This window comes from Sturnira hondurensis, unplaced genomic scaffold (assembly GCF_014824575.4).
Source record: "Sturnira hondurensis isolate 20B ecotype Veracruz unplaced genomic scaffold, ASM1482457v3 Scaffold0013190, whole genome shotgun sequence".
Lineage (NCBI taxonomy): Eukaryota > Metazoa > Chordata > Mammalia > Chiroptera > Phyllostomidae > Sturnira > Sturnira hondurensis.
This window is the reverse complement of record NW_028085821.1, coordinates 1,098,770-1,118,755: the sequence shown is the minus strand read 5'-3', so window position 1 is coordinate 1,118,755 and position 19,986 is coordinate 1,098,770. Positions and strand designations below refer to the sequence as shown.

General features: G+C 39.9%; 1 protein-coding gene and 1 pseudogene across 1 annotated transcript in view; one reads left to right on the top strand and one right to left on the bottom strand.

Annotated features, from left to right (window-relative positions):
- DBX2 (developing brain homeobox 2) overlaps window positions 1-3,248 on the top strand; it is a 40,863-nt gene extending 37,615 nt beyond the window's left edge. Inside the window, exon 4 of the mRNA XM_037061083.1 lies at window positions 1,300-3,248. Within this exon, the coding sequence (XP_036916978.1) occupies window positions 1,300-1,623 (324 nt within the window). The 3' untranslated portion in view covers window positions 1,624-3,248. The remainder of the gene's footprint in view (window positions 1-1,299) is intronic.
- A 13,398-nt stretch (window positions 3,249-16,646) lies between these two features.
- LOC118997460 (oligosaccharyltransferase complex subunit OSTC-like) overlaps window positions 16,647-19,986 on the bottom strand; it is a 52,272-nt pseudogene continuing 48,932 nt past the window's right edge.

Below are 19,986 nucleotides of genomic sequence, written 5' to 3'. Positions count from 1 at the left end.
CGAGAAAGGCAAGAACGGCTTAGTGAAAACCTGTTAGAAATAACTTGGCAGGTGCTTTCGAAGTAAAAGCCCACTGCAAATAACAAACAAGTTCATGGATAAAACCGAAAGCTGTTATGTACACATTAGTACTGTTTTCCTGTGAAAAGCCTTAATCACAGGATTGTAACTGGAATGGTAGTCTTTTGGACTCAGTTGCCTGGCATAGGATTCTCTTGTAGTCATTCTGAATGTTGCCAGTCAAGTTGAAAGAATGAAGAAATTGTTTTGCCAATCTGGAAAGACTATCTCCAAATTTTTTCCTTCACTGGGAGAAATATTTGGTTGAAAAACATTAATGATTAGTTCTTTAGGTAAAATATTTTCAGTTTTTGTTTTAAAAATAGCGGTCTACTAAATTGTTGGTATAAGGATGTAATGTAATGCACAGGAAAGCAATGTGATTTGCTTTTAAGATATCAGGAAACCAATTGTGAACTTCCTTGCTCAGGTGCAGCTGATTACACTGGGAGTAAAGAGGGAGGTGAATAGTACAAGGAGAGTCCAGTGGGGTGGTGGGAAGGCATGGCTTCAATTAGAAACCTTCATCATACGTGGGCTAATTACAATCAATTGTTACTTATTGAACCAGAGTCTGATAAATTCTGGGAGTAATCAAACTTAGAAACTGTAGGAAGCCTGAAGTTTATCAAAACAATATAAAATGTATTCTTAATTTAGTCTCCGAAAGTTCCTGATGAGAACTGGATGCTTCTAAGAGCCTGTGCACTAGAGTCTGAGCACTTCCATTTTACTAGCTGTGTGACCTTGAACTGACTTGCACCTTGGAACCTCGGTTTTCTTACATGTAAATGAGGACTTCTTGCAGTCACTGGGGGGGTGGGTGGGGTCAAATCATATAATCCACATAGAGTACATGGCCTGACACATGGTACAAAATTAACACAGATGCTATTACTAGTAGAGAACATTTCCTTTGAATAAATACTTCAGCACAAACTAAATGATTTAAAATGTTGAAGAGAGTTAAATCAGTCTTAAGAGATGTCCAACTTACATGATATAACTGATTCACCACAGCTGTTTTATTTTTTAAGTGTATGTGGGATATTATACCTAAGTAATTTCTCAGATATTTTTGAAGGAGCCCAGGTGAAAAGCCACAAAGACTTTTGCTAGGCTGGCTCTCATAATAAGGTATATTGTGTAGAAGGCATAATAAAAGAGATCACAGTTTAAAATGCTGAAGTGAATTAACATGGAGTAAGTGATTATTTTATCCAATTGTTTTATCAATAGGTGAAAATCTGGTTTCAGAACAGAAGGATGAAATGGCGGAATTCCAAAGAAAAGGAAGTGCTTTCCAACAGGTGTATCCAAGAAGTAGGCCTTCAGGAGGGTCCCCTCTCACGATCTGCCCTGGGTCTCCCTTCTTGTCCTTCACTCTGGGACGTCTCCCAACAGCACTCCAGTCCAAGATGGAGGGAGAATTCCCCAGAACCTCCGGAAAGACTCCTCCAGGAGAGTTCAGCGGCACAGCCTCCAGAAGCAAATTCACTGCAAGGTGCCTTATATTTGTGTTCTGAAGATGGAGACAAGGGTGTACTTACTGGGGCCATCTGAATGGAGACATTCCTCCATGTTAATTTAAAAGAACACTGAACTAATAATCTTTGGACTTTAAATCCAGCTAGCTTGTGCCTCATCAGTGCCTAAAACCTAACACCTCTGGAATGATATGTGAACTAATGCTTTAGGAAACTCTTCTCAGTGTCCTGTTATTTGTGTCTTAGACGCAGATTTAATTTGTAAGTGGAATAGAATCTCCCAAGAAAGTCTGATGGAACTGAAAAAAATGAGAGTAATGGTTGGCTCAGTCTGAGTGTGTGTATATATGGAGTGTCTCTATGTGTGTGTAATATATGAATATTCATTAAAACACATTAGTAGAAACCAGTTCCTTTTTAAATACTGCATGGAGCAAATTCATTTCCTTTTATATGAAGAAAAAACAACCATTGACTGAATTTCATTAATTTTTAAAAAAATAATGTAACAGTTGGACTTCAGTTCAAATTTTTATATAAGAACATGTTCTTTAAAATTTTCTGTTTCTGGTTTCATTCAGTATGCAGCTGTAAATGAGTTATAACAACTTCACAATCCTAATCAAATGAGCCACTGTTAGATATATACATTGAAAGTGCATATTTAAAATTAACCTAACACACAAACCAGAAGAATTTCTGAATGTAACTACAAGTATTCTTAGTTTCCAAATCACCGCCGTGAGGGTGATACCCATTTAACCAATGGTGATCTTTTGATCTCTTTTGATCTCGGTAAGAATGGGCCTTAACCAGGGTTTGCAATGTAAAATGCCTTTTAGGGCCTGTCGGGTAAAAAAGGGGCATGACCCACCTAAAGATATTTGAGTTTAATACTTTTTAAAGTACTATGTCGGCCAAATGAAACATCTGTGCCAAGCAGTTTGTGACCTCCGGCCAAGACTTTTAAAAAAGTGCCACAATTTTTTAAAATGTTCCCAACTGGACTACAAAACACATACTGATGGAATCTATAGAGATTTCTCTTTGCAATTCTGGTTAGAGACTCAATTTTCCACTTAGGTGCTATATACTATATATATTAGGTTATTTTATGTATTAACAAACACCACACAGATGTTTAATGTTTTTGAATACCCTGAAATAGTATTATTACAAAATTGCCTTTCTGGTAACGATTTGCTTAGTTAATCTAGAATTTTTATTCCAGGTCCAAGAAAAAATTATGTTTTACTTTGAAGGAAATGAGGCAGAAAAAGGAAATGATGTGGTTTTGAACTAGGTTATTATTGATCTGTGGACAAGAAACACTATTAGAAGTTCGTGATGTGGAATTTTGTTAGTGAGAAAGCTGTGTAAAAGAGTGACTTGTGATTTGCTTATGTCCTTAACTATAGACTGGGAGGGCTCAGAAAAGATCATATTTCACCACTATGCTGCACCCCTGAAACTGATGTAGTATTGAATGTCAACTTTAATTGAAAAATAAAGAAGTATAAGAAAAGAAAAGATAATAGTTTTAGTCAGCATCAAGAAGTTATATTCTGTGAGTGGAATTTGAATTGGTATATGCTAAGGTATGTCTTTATCAGAAGATCGTTTATTCAAAAGTCATTTCAGAAGAAGCTTTTCTCAGTGCCTCTTTGTGGGAAGTAGAGGCATGGATCTTCTGATAACAAATTGAATTTTAATTTTTTAAAAAAATTTAAGTTATTAGTTTCAGGTGTACAACATCAGGTGTAGTGATTAGACATTCATGTAACTTACAAAGTGATCACCCTGAAAAATGATTTATAGTGTGGTTTCTTTTCTTTATATGATGTTAACCTCATTTACTTTATTGGGTCCTTATTATGTGTGAGAGACCGTGCCAAGCCTTTAGGGTGGGTGTACTCATTTAATACTCATGACAATAACCCTGCGACCTCGGCAATATTGCTATCAGGATTCCTGTTACCCAGACAAGGGACCGGAAGCCGTATGGTTAGGGTGTGGTCATGAAGTTAATGAGTGGAATTTGGACCCTGGTAGTCCAGTTTCAAGTCCTGAAATCTTACCAATCATACGGGGGTGCGTACCACTATGGGGTGCATTGGAAAACATGACATGTGGAAAATTACAGTGAAATTTATTAAAGAAATTCTGAACCGTATTGTACTTTACAAGCTCTTATTTGGGGTATGATTTTCTCTTCAGTACTCTCTTCTGTATTCATTTTAAAGTTTAGGGAAAGTAAAGGATTGCAAAAGCCTTTAACTATGAAGCGTCTGTAGAGATTAATCCCATGGGAGTGTTAAATCGAAGTACATTTTTTATCACTCATTGCTAAAAATCATAAAGGACTTATCTCTGGTCAGTATCTACTGAGAATAACTGGAAAATCAAATGAGAGAAACTGTCATGGCCATTGATTACCCAGGTTTTAGAAGTGGGCTAAATGATCTCCCCCCAGGGTTCCACTCAGCAGAGGCTCCTCATTGTAGGGTTGGTTTGGTACTTGAATATATAAATAAATCTTTTAATTGGTTTCCACTTTGGAATGTGTTAAGGCTTAGGAAAAGTACTCTTAGGAGGAATATATTAGGGTTTACAAAGCACACAAGCACATACGCACGTCATACACTCACTTGCCTGCTGTGCCTTGACTTGGCCTGAATTGTTGGAAAGAACCACTGAGCTTGATATCCTAATTGAGAAAGGTCTCCCTTCTCCCTCACTTTATGGAGCCCTCCATTCACCTACAGTATACTTACATGTGTATTTTCTTCTGGTACCTGGACGATGACTCCTTCTCTCCATGCAGGCACATATTAGCATATTTGTTGCTCTCCAGACAAACCCTGTTCTAGTAAGCACCAGGACCATTGAAGACTGGAGGCAAAAGCAGTATGAAAATTTTTGAGTTGTCAAATGGATCTTAAGCAGATGAGAAGAAAAATGGTGGGCACCATCCTCTAGCAGTTATAAATATGACTATTTTATAAAGCTAAGTATAAAGGGCTAGAAATATGTAAGCAGGTAAGGATTGATCACTGGATGTAGAGGCTGAGAAAGCCACAATTATCGGTGTTTAAAAGGCGACCATTTTTTTCTGAGTAATGAGGTAGTTTGAGTGTGGAACCCAGTTATTTAGGCCAGTGATTCTCAAGGTTTAAAAATCCATACAGTTGGGCAGGCCATACCTTCCAACCAGTTTTTGGTACATGCTCAGATCTGGACATATATTTCATGCATACACTTCAACATCCACACCTTCCTCTCTACCCCTGATAATTATCATGTGTAATTTGTTTCACAATCACAATTAAATGTGTTTGTCCAAATATGTTTGTCCCCAGTCTGATGAATCCTTTTATTTATTTTTTAATTAAATTTATTGGGGTAACATTGGTTAATGATACTACATAAGCTTTAGGTGAACAATTTGGGATGCATCGTCTGGATATTGATGCATCCCTTTTAAAAGCTACCTGCTCCCCAACATGCTCCACGACCCCTCCCTCAATGAGCAGTGGTTTCATCAAGGTCTGTTGGCTTTTTAATACACTGAAGCTCATCCCATTGTGTTCGTGAGCTTATTAGACACTGCATTTGCAGTCGTCTGAAATCTACGAAAATATTTTTTCTTTCTGGATTTCAACACTTATTGGACACTATGTGTGAGACATTATCCTAGGTTCTATGTAAACACATGAAGGACAGCCTGGTTCTTGCTGTCGAGGAATTAATAATCTAGTCTTACCAAACAACGTTTGAAATAATCTATGCTGCCCTTGACTGGGTCCAGTAAAATTGGGGCAAAAAATAATCTACTACCCTCCAAAAACCCCATCTCTTTATTTGTAGAGGTGGAGGTGGTGAAGTGCTCCACTCTTCAGAAAAGTACAAACTCCTTGACATGGCTGGTGTTTTACGCTGCCTCTCCTCCATTCAGTCGCATTGGTCCAAATGGGAGTCAGAAAGAGTTCAAGGGAAGAATTCAATACTCTCTTTTGTACAGAATGCGCCTGCCCCTCTACTTTCTTCTCTCTGCCTTCTCAGACGCAGATCAACCTGTACTTATGGTGGGTGGGAAGACAGAAGTAAAAGCAAATAACACGAGTGGCGAGGGGGAATGAGGGTGATGCGTATTCTTGAATATACAGGGAACATTTTGCAGAATTAATGGTTTTACAAACCATTTCTGAAACAAACAACCTATTTAGTAATCAACGATCTTGAGTACATAGCTCTAGCCCCACAAAGATGGTTCTTAGCTTCCAGCTGTTAGTTGGGTTCCATTACATTATTATTTTTGGCTATAGAAGTTATACATGGTCATTATAAGGAAACACACCTGAAAATATATCTAACAGAAGAACTACATGTAATTCTGCCACCTGGAGAGAGCCAATTTAGCTCTTTTGTGAAAAATGTTCACTTTTGATTGTATGTATATGTAAATATGTGTATGTCTAGGCAAATTTGGATCATAGTGTATCCAGATTATCCTGCGCTTTGTTTTTACTTAACTTTATGCAAAGAACACTTTCTCAGGCCATTAAAAACTCTTTGAAACTGTTTATGATGGTTTCAGAATATTCTGTGGAGTTATAACTCCTCCATTTTTTGATGTGGACCAGGGGACAAGGCCACGGAGGTGGCAGGTCATGGGTAGAATGATCATGGGTTCCTGTACCATCAAATGCACTAAGGAATAACAATCTAACACTTCCTTCTTTTAATTCAATGAAACCTCAGGAAACATGAAACATAGAATAAAAATTGAGAGTCTCTACCAAAAAGCCACTGTTGAAGTTTATCAAAACTTACCCCATTAATTTGAAATGTACAGGAGTGTGCATGCTTGGATTTTAGCACGCAGCCAGTGGCAAACAAACTAATGTAGGGCAATAGTCTACCACTGTTCAGTTGTGCTTTACAGTCACCTTGATGTATTATTTAGCTTTCCCAAGTATGTATTTTTGTCCACAACAAGTGCAGAAGTCAAGCACATGAACGGGCCACCATCTGAACATGAAGATGACAAGGCTTCTTTGCCTTTTTAGTCTGCAATCCCTCAGGATGTCACGACTCTATGGATATTCTCTCGAAGTTGCCTGAACAACAGAAATTATGGGGAGGATCTTTGTGGATCGGTACATTGCAAGATTAAAAAGGAGCCTTAATGTTATTTAAACACAAAGCAGAACCATTGAATGCTTGAGCTTGATTCTAATCAAAAGCCCCCAAATCAGGCATGTCAAATTCTAATAAAATACAATGATGCAATTAATTCATGATATATATCTAATTCTATTACTATGAATTTTCATTATTTCCCAGGGCTGCTGTAACTGATTACCACAAACTGTGTGGCTGGAAACTACAGCAATATGTTTTTTCACAGTTGTGGAGGTCAAAACTCCACAGTCAAGGTGTCAGCAGGGCCGTGTTCCTCCTGAAGATATTAGGAAGCTGCCTCTTCAGCTTCTGCTGGGTCTAAGAGTTCTTTGGCTTGGGCAATCTCTACCTTTGACTTGATGTGGTCTTCTGTGTGCCTGTATCTCAAATTTCTCTCTGCCTTTCTCCAAGGACACCAGTCATTGGTTTTAGAGATGACTCTAAAGTCCAGGATGATCACACTCAAACTTAGTTGCATCTGTAAAGGTCCTTTTTTTTCAAATAAGGTCACATTCACAGTCCAGGAGTTAGGACTTGAACCTAACTTTTATGGGAACCACCATTCAACCTATTACAGCTGTATTCTATAGTAAGATACTGTAGCTATGTCCCACTATAGCAAAAATACTCAAAATAAAAACAAAACACTTCTCTTTGCATTTTCTGTAATGGAATTTGACTAACATTGCTTTGGCTTAAGCTTTTGTATCAACCAAGCAATGAATTACTTGCAAGAATATTTGAAGTAGAGAAATTTTTGTAAAAATTGCCTACATTTGGGATTTCTTTCTATACTGGGAAAATTTAAGAAATACAGGGCTAATTTTTTAAAGCTTTCACATGGATTCCAGATGTTGACCATTTAATCCAAGAAGGTGTTTCCTTATTATACAAATGTGGGGCACATCAAGAAATTGGCATTGTTTAATTTATGACTCACACGTGAACCATTGTTTTTTGTGATATAGTTGTTTTAACTGATTCATAAACTAAACAATGTCAATATTTTGGACACATACCATATTTGTATAATGAGGAAACACCTTCTTCCATTAAATGGTCAACATCTGGGATCCATGTGGGTATTTCTTTGAAATTTAAAAAAAGACAAATTAGCATGGCATACATTTTCTCAGAGATGCAGTTAGTTGGTAATCAAAAGACAGAGTGAACTTGGTACTACATGTGGTTAAGCAAATAGGAATGTTGTTGATAGAAACATTCAATAATGTTTTTTATAGCACCATTTTGGGAATGGGGTAAATGGAGGCATGGAGTGAAATACATATGGGCAATTCTGAGTCAGAGGTCAAAAATCAACTCTCTTAGTTGAAGTGTAAGCTATCAAAAACTTTCTGGAGAGCAATTGGGTGACACACACAAGAAGGTAAATGAACATACCCTATATCAGGACAGTTCCACTTACCGGAATTTATCTTAAGGGAACAGAAATGTGCAAGTAGCTGTCTGTAATAGGATGCTCATCATAACATGTTAGACTTTTTTTGAGCAGTTTTAGGTTCACAGTGAAATTGAGTGGAATGTGCAGAGTGGAATACCCCAGCATTCCTTCTGCCCCCACATACGCACATCCTCCCCCACTGCCAACACCTAGCACCCGAGTACTATGTTTGTTACAATGGAAGGACCTACATACCTGCACTGACACATCATTGTCACCTAAAGTTCATAGTGTACATTAGGTTTCACTTTTGCTGTGAAATATAGTGTATATTTTTGCTGTGGTATAGTCTACAGATTTTGAAAAATGTATAATGACATATAGCTACCATTATAGTATTACGCAGAGTAGTTTCACTGCCCTACAGGTCATCTCATAATATGTTTTTGTTAACAATAGATTGGTTAAATCAATGTTAGCAAATTCATATAATGAAGTCCTATAAAGCGATTGAAAATAATATTGTAGATGAATGATGATCTATAATAATGTTCATGATTCATTGTTAAAGGAAAAAATAGATTATAAAACAATAATGTTAATAGCCCTGGCTGGTGTGGCTCAGTGGATTGAGTGCCAGCCTGCCAACCAAAGGGTCGCAGGTTCAATTCCCAGTCAGGGCACATGCTTGGGTTGTTGACCAGGTCCCCAGTAGGGGGTGTGGGAGAGGCAGCCATACATTGATGTTTCCCTCACTTTCTCCCTCCCTTCCCCTCTCTCTAAAAATAAAAAAATACAATATGTTAACAGTTAAAATGGTGTGTGTGTGTGTATAGGTTTAGAAAAAAGATTATGTACCAATATATTAATTGCAGCTGTCTCTGAGTTGGGTTAAAGATGATGTTTGCTTTCTTTCCCTTGTTCTTTATTTTTTAAATAATCTATTACAAATTGTTACTTTTAATACTAAAATGCAGAAATTTTGACGTGGCTGTCTTATACACATATCAAATTCAAATAAGCTCTTTCTTTTTTTCCCCCAGACTTATAAATATCACCTAGGAATACGACAGTTGTGCTTGGCGGCCTTTTATTTAGCCTCTTAACAATTTGATTCTTCGTAGGTAATGTTTTTTGTTAGATTACTTTTAAGATCCCTTTCAGGATAAATGTCTTCATTGTAATGGTAAACTGTCCTAGAGCTCAGCCAGAACAGCTATTTGTACGTGTAGGCCACATGGCCTTTAGAACTTACCTCCTTAGGAGAGCAATTGTGGAGAAGGAAAGACTTCCTTAATCCTTTGGACCATTTTGCCTAGAAACTAGGACCATACGGTTCCAAGGTGAGTGAAGGTAGGTGGGACACACTTTTAAATCCCTGTCAGGTTAGATACTGTTCTTGTTGACAATTCAAATTGTAGTTTGAATTCTTCCTGAATTTGCTATTATACCGCTTCTTTCCTTTTAATATAAACCTCAAATCCCCTTCATTTTTCTGTCCTTCTAATAAACAGTCCATATGCAATATAGTATACAGATGATATATTATAAAACTGTATGCCTTGTATCTACATAATTTTATTAACCAATGCCACCCCAATAAATTCAATGAAAAATTTTCCCAGTAGAATCTGGGTACGAGAAATTAAATGTGAGCTCTCCTTTCACCTCAAATATTGACTAGTAGTTCCCTTTTTTGGTAAATAGCAGAATAAGACAACCGGTTGCTGAATTGAGGGGAGTCAGCTTGACACTTTATTCCTTGCTCCCCTCTTGTATAATTACTGCAGGCCCTTGAATAACATCATTCTATTCGATATCCTTACATTGTAACATTGAAAAGAAAAAAAAATGCTTCCTGGCCAGAACAGGGCCACTGTCTGCATGGAGTTTGCGCCGTCTTCCCACATCTGTGTGTGTTTCCTCCAAGGACTCCGGTTTCCTCTCACAGTCCCAGAGATGCGCACGATCAGGTGAACTGACATGTCTAAATTGTCCCAGCCTGAGTAAGTGTGTGGGGGTGTGTGAGTGCACCCGTGGTTGAAGGGCATCCTGTTCCAAGCTGCCGGGGTAGGCTCTAGTTCCCCTTGACTCCAAACTAGAATAAGCAGGCTAGACAAGAATTCTCTTAATTGTTTTACTCATTTTCCTTCTGTTTTAAAAAGAAAACAATTCCATTCTATTAGTTACTCTTCAGTAAGCTTATGTCCTTGAGGGGTCCAGCATTACATGGGTTCTGTGTCCAATGGCCTTTTCAGGAAGCTTGTTCTGGAATCCAGCTTGAGCCCTGCCACTGTTTTCCATAAATGGGAGTTAACTTTTCCCACATTACCATATTTTGCTGTGTATAATGCACACCATACATTTGGTCCAGATTTCAGGAAAAATCTTTAATTTTAATTTTAGTTCAATTATTTATTTTAAGAAACAAAACTGATTATCACATTCCAGGATATTATTTTGCATACAGACACCATTATTGCTTTCTAAGGTTACACTTTTTAAAAAAAGATTTTATTTCTCTATTTCCAGAGAAGGCAAGGGAGGGAGAAAGGGAGAGAAACATCAATGTGTGGTTGCCTCTCACACATTCCATCCTGGGGACCTGGCCCACAACCCAGGCACATGCCCTGACTGGGAATCCAACCAGTGACCCCTTGGTTCGCAGGCTGACACTTAATCCACTGAGCCACACCAGACAGGGCTCTAGAGTTACATGTTTAGTGCATAAGCATAAATAAACAATTTAAAACATTGGTATAGATACAGAATTTAGTACTACCCATGTATAATGTGCATCCTTATTTTTGCCTCAAAAATTTGGGCAAAAAGTTGTGCATTATACACGGCAAAATATGGTAGGTACTCTGGTTTAATCCCATTTGCTACCAGGAGTCACTGTGCTATCCTTTGCTTTGTACACACAAGCACATACCTTGCCTAGATAGAATTCAGTTTCATCTTGAACACAAACACCTTCAATTTTAAGAAGAGCTTTGTGCTCTCTTTGGTTCCACAGAACCCGCTTATAGACAGCAAAAATGGCCTTGGCCTGCAGCCTTCCATACTTGTCGTCGTACAAGTCCTGTTCCTGGCAGGCCCCACAGGCTTCCCATGGTGGGAAAAAAGAATGCCTTATTCTTCTTTCTTAGATGTATGTCTAGCTAATAGTTTCAGCGTTTAATGTTAGAAGTGTTTTGGCTCTTTATTTAGGAGCTTGGTAATGTTTTTGTGACCATAACTGTGCTGTAGGAACTTGACTTTTGTCTTTATCAGTTAGCCTAGGGTAAAATTAATTTCATTATACAGTTGACTCCTAAACAATTTGGGGGCTAAGGGCACTGACCTGCCATGCAGTCAAAAATTCACATATACCTTTGACTCCACCAAAACTTAACTGCAGTCATCCCTGTGTATTCATGGGTTTAACATCGGCAGATTCAAGCAACTGTTGACTGAAAATAGTAATTTCAGCCTGAGGTTGGAAATCTGTGGATGTGGCTTTCCCAATAGAAGCTTTCCCAATAACATAAATTGTCGATTAACATATATTGTATATGTTATTTGTATGATATACTGCATTCTTACAAAAGTAAGCTAGAGAAAATAAAATGTTAAGAAAATCATAAGGAAGAGAAAATACATTTACTATGTTTATTGAAAAAAAACCCTACTTATTCCTGGACCCATGCAGTTCAAATCTGTGTTGTTCAGGGTCAACTTAGAGTTACTTCTTAGTCACAGTTTCCAAGAATCTATCAATGACATTCATGATGAGTTATTGTAATCACCCCGTCTTGTCTATGCATTCTTCTAACCACCTCTTCAGTCTGTCTCCTCCTACCCATTCCCATAGCCACGGATGCGTTCCGAGTTATCATTGTCTCCACGCTTCTTGTTTCCTAGCAGTCTCTTTGCATGCCTTCTAGGTTCCTTCTAACTCCTCCTCTGGATTGTAGTTAGAATGATCCGTTTAAAATGCACACATGATCATGCCATTTTTTTCATTACAATTTTTCTCTGGTTCTTCCCTAAGCTAAGATCAACTCCAACATCCTTCGCATACTTCACAGTGTTTTCTGAGATCCGGTTCCTGCTCATCTCTCTAGTCTTATCTCTCTCCACGTTCCTTTGTGTTTTCTAAATTCTAGATAGCTGGATTTTCTCCATTTCCTTACATTTCTTTAGCTCTCATAATTCAAGTTTTTACACAAGCTAATCCCAGACTACTCTCTCTCTCTTTGCTCCCCACCTACATTTCTTCCAGCCTACTCTTACTCATCCTTCAGATCTTCCCCCATCTCCCAGGTTAAACCCCCTACTGTGTGTTCCTGCTGCACTCTAAACTTCCCTTTTCCCAGTACCTACCACTCTGGTAATGACCTACTTGTTTTTTCTTCCTGACCTTAGGAATCTAGGTAGACTTCAAACTTTGTAAGGTCAGCAACCTGTTCGTATCCCCCCCACCATCTTTAATAGCTAGCAGGGAGCCTGGAATTTAGTGATTTCATACTAAATACTTGTTGATTTGATTTCAAATTAAGTGTATCCAAGAGCTTTACTCCCCAGGCACTTGTCCTTTGTGCAGCTCCCTAGCTGAATGACAATGATGCGGGGGTGTGGGGTGTGGAGGGGGGATAGAGACGGGAGGAAGAGTGAAGAGCGCTGGTTGCTTCAGTCTTCCCAGGGGTGGTCACAGCAGTTTGCAAAGATTGGCAGGCTTAGTGTGAAACATTTGCAGTGGAACCTCAGTCCTCAAACTTAATTCATTTCAGGACTCTGTTCGAGAAGTGATTTGTTCAAAAACTGAATCATTTTTTCCCATTAGAAATAACGTAAATTGAATTAATCCCTTCCAGACCCCCAAATGATTTCGTTTTAACTGTTCTTATATACAGCACATGGATGCAGTACTGTTTAATACATAAATAAACACTTTTAAAACAAAAAATACGTGAAATGCAAATGAAAATTTAACAAAAAGGAAATTAAATATGCAATAAAAAATGAAAATTTACATACACACCAGAACTGTTCATGACTAGAACTAATGACTAAATAGAGAGGGGAGGAATAGAAGGATGTTAGTGTTTGGAGGGGGAGTACCCTTCCATAAAATCTTCAGGTAGCTGTTCTTCTGCGGTTCTTTCTCTCTTTTGTCTCTTTGCTCCACTAGACCTTGCTTCAGGTTCACTGGGCCTCTGTCAGACTGAAAACCTATCCGATGATGTATGTTTTTCCCTACGTTTTAACACTTGCCTGAAGTGAAACACTGCACTGTCACTGAACAAGTTTATTGCACAGTTTTCTACTTGTTTATCAAGGTAATATTTCCCCCAAACCTGTGCATTTCTCCCCATTTCCTAAGCATTTCCTTAATCAGTGAAGGTGGGACATCCTCCCTCCTCTCCGCCTCTGAAGAAGGCCCCTCAGCTGCCTCCCGTTGCAGTGTTGGGGGCCTCCACCAACTCCTCCTCCACATCATTGTCATGCATGTCCAAGCCCATGGACCTGCCCAGAGACACCGTGTCCTCCACGACAGACACAGTCTCATCCTCAAAGCCCCCAAAGGCTTTTTCAGCAACAGACTCAGGCACAGTTTCTTTGAGGCTGCTTGCACAGTCCTGGGAGATACTCTCTGCCCCCTGCCATGCTTTGTCTATGATCTTCAAGTATTATCATGTTTCTTCCAGATCCCCCTGAGGATTAAATTAGTTGCAGAGGTCACCTCAAAACACTTCTGAAACAGTGGCTTTGTGGAGAGTTTCTTTAAATTAATGGCCGGCTGGTCCATGGGCTAGCTGAGAGGTGTTAGGTGGCAAGAACCTAGCTATGAGGAAGCTGTCCACCTCCACCAGCTGGGCCCCCAAGCCTGGAGGGTGGACAAGAGTGTCGTCCACACAGGAGGTTCCATGAGTGGAAATTGCTTCTCCAGGAGGTATTTCTTCACACTTGGGGCAAACACCTCATGACTCTACTTGATCAAACATTGCCCGATTACCCAAGCTTTGCAGTCAGCCCTCCACATCACATTCAACTTGTTTTTCATGACATTATTAATATTTTTTGAAAACTCACAGGTTTTCAGAGTGGTGGACAAGTAGAGACTTCAGTTTAAAGTCCCCACTTGCATTCCCACATGACAGTAAGGTCAGCCTGTTCTTCATTGTCTTGTGTCCTGGCAATGACTTCTGTGTGATGTAGCCCCTTTTGGGCATTTTCTTCTAGCAGAAGCCTGTCCCGTCACATTGAACACTTGTTGGGAAACACATCCCTTGGCTTCTACATATTTCTGAAATTCTAGTGCTGATAAAGTCTAGGATCAGACCATGGAAATGGATGGCCAACAGGGTGGAGAGAAAGGTCAGTGTAAAAAAGAAGCGAAGGAAATGGAAGATTTCCCGTTGCTTTTAGAATGAAGTTTAAATTCTGTAATAGGGGCATACAGAACTTTGTGACATGGCTTTTACTTAGCTCTCAGTCCAGCCTCATCATTCACCCCATTTCTGCACTCCAGACATTTTTCATTGCGTCTTGCTCTTCATGCTCTTACTATTGCCTTCAGGTCTGTCTTTGCTCATGTTCTTTCATTCTTCCTAGAACACTCAAACCTTGCTGCACTCTACTTTCATTCCTCAGCTACGTGCATTTAAAAAATCTTCTAGGTATTATTTCATCCATAAATAGGCACCTGAACATAAAATGCTGGATGAGACATTCCTCTTTTTTGTTTTCAGATAGACTCTATACTTCTTTATAATTGGGAGTGCTTGAATTTTATAATTATTCCACTTGTGTTTTGAAAAGAATGTTGGATGCAGAGTTCTACATATTCATTCATTTATTTGTTCATTTGGTCATTCATTCTTTCATTTAACAATGTCTACAAAGTGCGTATGATGTTCCAGGAAATCTTTGAGGTGCCTGAGAAATATCAGTGAACAAAACAAGCAGACAGAAATCTCTGCTTTAAATGCTTCCATTCTCAGGAGGAAGACAGATAATAAATAATTAGTATAGCACGTTAGGAGTGTGTAAGAATCTGATAAAGGCTATGGGGGTAAAGTAATACAGGAGGGCTGGGGGTGTTTTTTTTTGTTTGTAAATAAAAGGGTCATGGAAAGATTCACTAAGAAGATGACATTTGAGCAGAGACTTGCAGAAAGTGAGGGAATTAGTCATTTAAGTATCTGGGGGAAGCACAATTCAGGTGGTGAGGACAGGGAGTGCAAAGAACGTAGAGAATCGACAGACAACACAGCTGCAGATGCTAGTGAGCGGGAGCTTCTGTGCTGTGTTCAAAGGACAGCAAGGAGGCCGTGGGACTGGAGGGGCGCACACAACAGAGGGAATAATGAGGGACGAGGCCAGACAGTAAGAGGTGCGCTTCATGATAAGGTCCTTGGGTTTTTCTCTGAATGAGATGAGAGCAGCAGGGACGTGAGGATGTGATTTACATTTTCAAAGGGTCGCTGTGGTGACTGTGTTGAGAATACACTAAAAGGCGAAGGATGGAAGCAGAAAAGTCAGAAGGATAGTGTGACAATCATCCAAGACGACAGTGGAGGCTTGGACAATGGTAGTAGAGAGAAGTGGTTGAATTCTGGATACATTTAAGGAATGGAGCCAAATGAATTTCTTGACAGAATAAAGGTGGTATGAGACAGAGGGAATAGAGATGACTCTAAGTTTTTTGCCTGGGCTCATGAAGGAATGAAATTAAGATAGGGAAGTCTGTGGGTGAGTTAGGGTTTTTGGAGGGAGATCAGAAATTAACTCTTAACCATGTGGAGTTTGTAATTTTTATCTGCTTTTTAATTTAATCTTCATTGTATATATTTCTATTACTATTTGGTCCCCTCTTACCCACCTCCCCCCAGCAATCACCACACCCTTGTCCATGTCTATGAGTTTTTTCCTTTTTGCTCAATCCCTGCACCCCCAACCTCTCCCACCTTAGCAGAGTTTGAGTTTTTTAATTAAAATTTATTTCTGTTCCTTTCATACATCTCACTGTTCAGGAAACAGCCTCACATACATATCTGAAATAATGTACAGTCACACACTCTACTTAAAGGCAAAGCACCATAGGTAAAGTTGATTAACTGTCCAGAGTTCTCAGCTTATGGATCTTGCTTTTTAATTTTACATTAATTCATGAAAGTCAGAAATGTCATCCCCAAAGAATGTTAAGGTGGTTATACAAAATAATCACTCTATTTACTATTATAGGTGTATAAATGGAGTATATTTTCTTTAAGATATAAAAAAATTGAGAAGAAAGTGCCACTTAACATGTGTTGGTATAGGTTATCAGGAAAAAAAATACTACGACAAGCTTGTCTATTTGACACCAAGAATATATTCTAGTCTGAGTTTTAATATGCTTCTCATGTGTTCTACTAGGTGCTGCTTTTCTATTTTTCATCCTTTCCCATATTTCATATTAGGGGATTAGTATAACCTTTAAAATTTTATTACCAGGTGTAAATCCAGGATCCACAGATTTCTTCTCAAAGGGCACTTTTGCCCATCATATAGCCCAGCAGTTTTATTCTCATGAACATGTTACCCATGAAAAAAGCTCAATAGGGCACAGACAAATCCAGTGACTAGAGGAAGACATCTATTGAGTTTTGGAATGTTTGATGTGTTGGATTGACCTAGGGGTATGAACCCTTAACTCCCCATTGTAAACAGGAGGCTGAACGTGAGTCCTTCCATAACATATTGTCCATTTGGATGCTCATGCCCAACAATCACAGAGCCGACGCTTGGGGGTTCAACAGTAACATCATAAATGACTCCTCCAGTGCTGAGAAAGTAAGGCACCACCACCAGAGGGTAAACTGTCATGGCCAAGGGCATGTGCCCCAGGAAAGCTTCTTCAGCTTCAGGTTGGGGCATTTGAGCACTAAGAAGTCTCCACAGTGGCGGCGGCAGCAAGGCAAGTTTGTGTTCACGAGTTCTTCAAGTGGACATGTTCAGTAGGTGATTGGATGTACAAAATTAGACTTCAGGGGAAAGGCCTGCGCTAGAGACATACATTTGAGAGTCATTATCATGTAGATAGTATTTAAGCCCTGAGACTGGATGAAGTTGCCGAGGGAGTGAGCATGGGAAGAGAAGAGAGGAGAGGAGGACCAAGGGCTGAGCTCTGAGGCTCTCCAACATTGTGAGGTCTGAGAGAAACAAGTGACTTTAAGACAGCAGTCTCCAACCTTTTTGGCACCAGGGACTGAGTTCATGGAAGACAATTTTTCCACAGACCGGGGCAGGGTGGGGAGTGGTGATTTCAGGATGATTCAAGCACATTACATTTATACATTGTAATATATAATGACATAATTATATAGCTCACCATAACGCAGAATCAGTGGGATCTCTAAGCTTGTTTTCCTGCAACTAGATCAGCCCATCTGAAGGTGATGGGAGACAGTGACACCCGAGGTGTGTTACAGTCTACTCTGTGATCTTGTTTTGGGTGCTTTCATTGCTGAAATGCCTGCTTCACAAAGATAGGATGTTGGAAATGGAAGCAAACTTTTCAGTGCTTTGGTGGCAGTCTCAGGATATTCCATCTTGACTTTAATCCAGAACGTATGGAGGTTTGAAGTTGTGTCAAACATACCTTTATGGTCACTGTCCTTTGTGATCTCGGGCAGTTGATCCTTTTCTAGCACAAAGTTAGTTCACCTGGCCTATTCACAAAGGGGTTGTGGATCCACTCCTTCCCAGCGCAGGGGTCTTTTGTGGTGGGGAAGTAATGCTCAGAGTCTTCTGAAAGCTCAGACAGGTGATCACACACCAGTTGGGAGGAACAAGGCCCTGGCTCAGTCTCTCTCAAAGTCTCTGGTAATGTCTGAAACAAGTCGAAAATCCCAGTGCTCACTCGTCACCCCCACAGTCCCAGCCTGGCTTTGAATGCAGCCACTTTATCTGCCGACTTGAACAGTTGTTGTTCTCCCGTGAAGCCACAGGTTGAGATCCTTGAGCAGGTTGAATATGCCACACGAGTAGGCAATTTTTATGACCTATTGTGTGTCACTGAAATGTGCTGCCAGTGGTGACTGTTTTTCTAAAAGAAATCTCTGGAGTGGCTCTTGTAGCCTAAAAACTCTAGCCAGTGACCTACCTTTAGAAAGTCATCTTGCTTCTGTGTGCAAGAGAAGACGTGTGTGCTCTGCGTCCATCTCCTCACAGAGCTGTGTGAACAGACATGAGTTAAGGGCGTGCACCTCAATGTGGTTGATAATTTTAATCACATCCTGCAGAATGTTGTTAAGTTCAGCTGATGTTTTCTTGGCTAGCTGGCATTTCTCTATGGATAACAGAGTACATAGACTCACATTCAAAACTGACCTCTTTGACCCTAATAGTGAAACCAGAAAGCCGTCCAGTCACAGCAGCTGCTCCATCCAAGCATACACTGACACAAAATGACCAATTCGGTTCTCCCAACATGCAATCATTCAGACTTGAATAGTTCTGCTGCTGTGGTGTTGGTTGGCAGCAACAGTGCACGTAACATTCACATTCTCCTGAAAAATATATTGCAGGAAAACAAGCACCATTGCCTTGTTGTCAACCCGGATTGCATACCACAGTGACTCATTAATCCTCTGTAACAATTGTGCCTCCATATCCTCTGATATTTCAACAGTTCATCTAGTTATGGTGCTGGCAGAAAGAGGAACATGTGCCACCCTTGGAACTGCAGCTTCTCCTAAACATTCACGACAAATGTCCTTAGCAGCAGGCCGGACCAACTCTTCACTGGTAGCAAAGCTTTAGCAATGCGGTTGGCCACTGAGAAGGATGCTCTCAGTGCAGACACATTTGATGATGTGGTGATCTTCAATAACTGCTTCTGTCCTTTGTGTTCATGTTTTTTTTTTTCTTTTGAAAAACTCCAGAGGCTTGTCTTTTAATGCAGGCTGCTTGGTCCCCATGTGGCGGAGCAATTTTGCAGCTTTCATGGCTTTGTTAGATAGCTGGTCACCACATGTTATATAAAGCGGGCTTGGAGAATGTGAATCACCTGTTGCAACGAACCCATAATTTAAGTAGGACTCTTGGTATTTCCTTTTAAATGCAGCCTTCTTTTTGTTGGCAGTCTTAGAGTCTTCTGCTGTCCCATCATTGGGTCTTTCCCTTTTTTCAAAGAAGCTCTCTAGCAGCATTTGTTTTTTTCACTCATTTTGGCTAGGGTTAGCTGGTGGCTTTACCAAAACTGACAGAGACAAGTGCGCAGTACAGGAAAGAGGCATGGATAGAAGTGGTAAATATAATAGTGGCAGGCCACACGCAGACCAAAGTGTTGGATTTTGACTTAAAGCCTGCCACCAGATGTAGCTGTACAATTGAAGTCCATCAACTCACTTGTACACTACGAAGCTACCAGATGCAGCTTAGTTGTCACTTGCTACTCACTGATAGGGTTTTGATATAAATCTTCAAACAATTTATTATGGTCTCTGTGCAGTCAAACCCTCTGCTGATGGTAACCTGTATTTGCAGCTGCTGCCCAGCATGAGCATCACCACCCCAGCTCCACCTCAGACCACCGAGCACCAGATTCTCGCATGCACAGTTCACAGCAGGGTTCATGCTCCTATGAGAATCTAATGCCACCACTGATTTGACAGGAGGCAGAGCTCAGGGGGTAATGCCAGTGATGGGGGGCGTGCCTGTCAATACAGATGAAGCTTCACTTGCTCACCAGCCACTCACCTCCTGGAGTTTGGGGACCCCTGCACTAAGAGACAGAGAAAGACCTAATAGTGGCGTGGGAAGAAAGCCAAGTGGATGGGTGTCCTAGAAGCTGATAAAGAAAGTGAATAAGCCTTGGCT